Genomic DNA, 2,127 nt, shown 5'->3' with positions numbered 1-2,127 from the left:
ACAGGAAGAAGGCTTGGTCTTAATAGCAGCTGGCTACGGTTTTGAAGGGACAGTAACAGAGACACAGACATCTGGTAAGATGATTGATTGTAGGCAAAGGTCCACGAGAGAGAGATTAAAAATGTATTAGAGATGGTGGAGAGATGGCCAGTATCAAAGGGCCGGACTGAAGGGCTGTGCTCCAGGAAAAAGAGCCACCTGTGACAAAGAGGAAGAAAGAGCCAGAACTCTGTGGTGAGCCTTTTCGGGGGTTCTGGCGGGAGGGGAGGAGCTTCCTGGGGGCGTGGCGGAAGGCGGGACCGCCCGCAACAGGTGTGCGGGCGCGGGTGCTGGCTGGCTGGAGGGGCGGGGCGAGTCGGGAGGCCACACCCTGAAACTACCTGCGCGGGGGGAAGGATGAGAACTGGAGCCTCCGCCGCCGGCCAGGCGCGCTGGGCCTGCCCCGGAACTTGGCCCGTGCCTCCCCTCGTCCCCCTCGTCCCTCGTGTCCCCAACATCCCGCGGGCCATGGTAGACGGCTGCCCGCAGGGACCACGCGTCTGAGACCGGCGATCGGGCCGCCGAGACCATGGGTAGCAATCGGGGCCGCAAGGCCGGAGGAGGCTCGCAGGACTTCGGCGCGGGACTCAAGTACAACTCCCGGCTAGAGGTGGGCGAGGGCTGGGGACCCGGGGTCGGGCGTCCACAGTTCTGATCCGCGCGCACTGTCGCCTGCGCGGGGCTCTCGGTTTCGCCCGAGCTCCGCTCCACGACCCGTGGGTGGCCGGAGCTCGGGTGCACAGGTGGAATTTCCTGTTCGGTGGGTGCCTGGCCGCTGGTGGCAGGGCGGGGCCGGTCGGACCTCGGTCCCAGACCTGCCTCGCGCCGGCCACCGAAGAGTTGGGAAGCCCCAGGGCCCGGAGGCGTCGGGGTGGAGGGTGGCAGGACCTCCGTGGGGGTCCCCATTGCTCTGAGCTATCAATCGGTGCTCGGAGGTGGGTGACCTGGGCTATGGTAAGGACAAGTTGGAGACTTGTCTGTCCTTGGCCTCTGCAGAAACTCGTTTTAGTCTTCCTGGTCAAAGGCGCTTTGGATCTTTTGTAAGGGGTGAACTCAGAGCAGAGCTTTGTCCACACAGAGTGTGGAACCCTTGAGAAGGTGGCTGTCTGGGTAGTAGTGAATCCTGTGTCCTGAGTCTTCTGGAAGAAGCCTTTAGTAAGCGGGAAGCAGAAGCCTGAGAAGTCTCTTGAAAGACCTCAGAAGCATTTCACTTTGCTGCACACAGTGGGGGAGGGCGTTAGTCATCCTGAAAGTCACACACGGGTCGGGGATGGTGGTGGCGGCTCGTGTTCTGGTGGGACTAGCGGCCAGGCCTTTCTGTGAACCGCAGCAAGAGGCTCGTGTGCGAGGCTTGTTGCTCTGGCAGAGGCAGTTTCCTGGAGCCGAGCCTCCCCTTCCGCCGCTTTTTCATTCACTCCTTCTCTGGTGACTTGGAGAAGAGCAGGCAGATCTCGGGGACCGTGAGCTGGGACTCTGCTGCCTTCACTTCTCACCCCTAGTAACCAGAGTCCCGCAACCTGTGCTTCTACCCTGCTGTGAGATGCCACCTGCTGCCGCCTTCTCCTTCCTTCTGTGATTGCAATGTTTGCCTGCTTGGGACTCGTGCCCCCTCGGCAGGTAGCCTGCTGCTTGGTGATTGGCCTTCAGCTGTTTTTCTTTCATTCTCGGTTTGCCCTTCCAGACTTCCCTTTCGAAGACTGATACTGAAAGTGGGTCCTCTGGTGACTGAACTCAGTCTCCTGTTTAGGCCATGTACCCCCCCTCCCCGGGCGGGAACAAGGGTGGGGCTCACCACTCTGGGCTCCTGCTAGATTACTATTCACCAGTAAGTCTACTTTGCCTTCTCCTGGGTCCTCATTCATCTCCATCCCCTGGGTTACACCTACTCACTTCTGTGGTTTCTTTCTCCAGTGTGGCTCACTCTGTCTTTTTTCCAGTTTGGTTGAACGACCCCATATCAGTGCTGGGCCAGACACTACCCAAAGGGACTCTCAGAGAGCAATAGGTTGTGGTTGGTTCATTTAAGGATCTTAGACTTTAGGGACATGTGAACAGACACACACACACACACACACACACACACACACA

General features: G+C 59.2%; 1 protein-coding gene across 1 annotated transcript in view; it reads left to right on the top strand.

Annotated features, from left to right (window-relative positions):
* The first annotated feature begins 395 nt into the window (after positions 1–395).
* St14 (suppression of tumorigenicity 14) overlaps positions 396–2,127 on the top strand; it is a 42,161-nt gene continuing 40,429 nt past the window's right edge. Inside the window, exon 1 of the mRNA XM_021207148.1 lies at positions 396–649. Within this exon, the coding sequence (XP_021062807.1) occupies positions 569–649 (81 nt within the window). The 5' untranslated portion in view covers positions 396–568. The remainder of the gene's footprint in view (positions 650–2,127) is intronic.

Source organism: Mus pahari, chromosome 10 (assembly GCF_900095145.1).
Source record: "Mus pahari chromosome 10, PAHARI_EIJ_v1.1, whole genome shotgun sequence".
Classification (NCBI taxonomy): domain Eukaryota; kingdom Metazoa; phylum Chordata; class Mammalia; order Rodentia; family Muridae; genus Mus; species Mus pahari.
The sequence above is the reverse complement of the archived record's forward strand: the minus strand, read 5'-3'. Positions and strand labels throughout refer to the sequence as shown.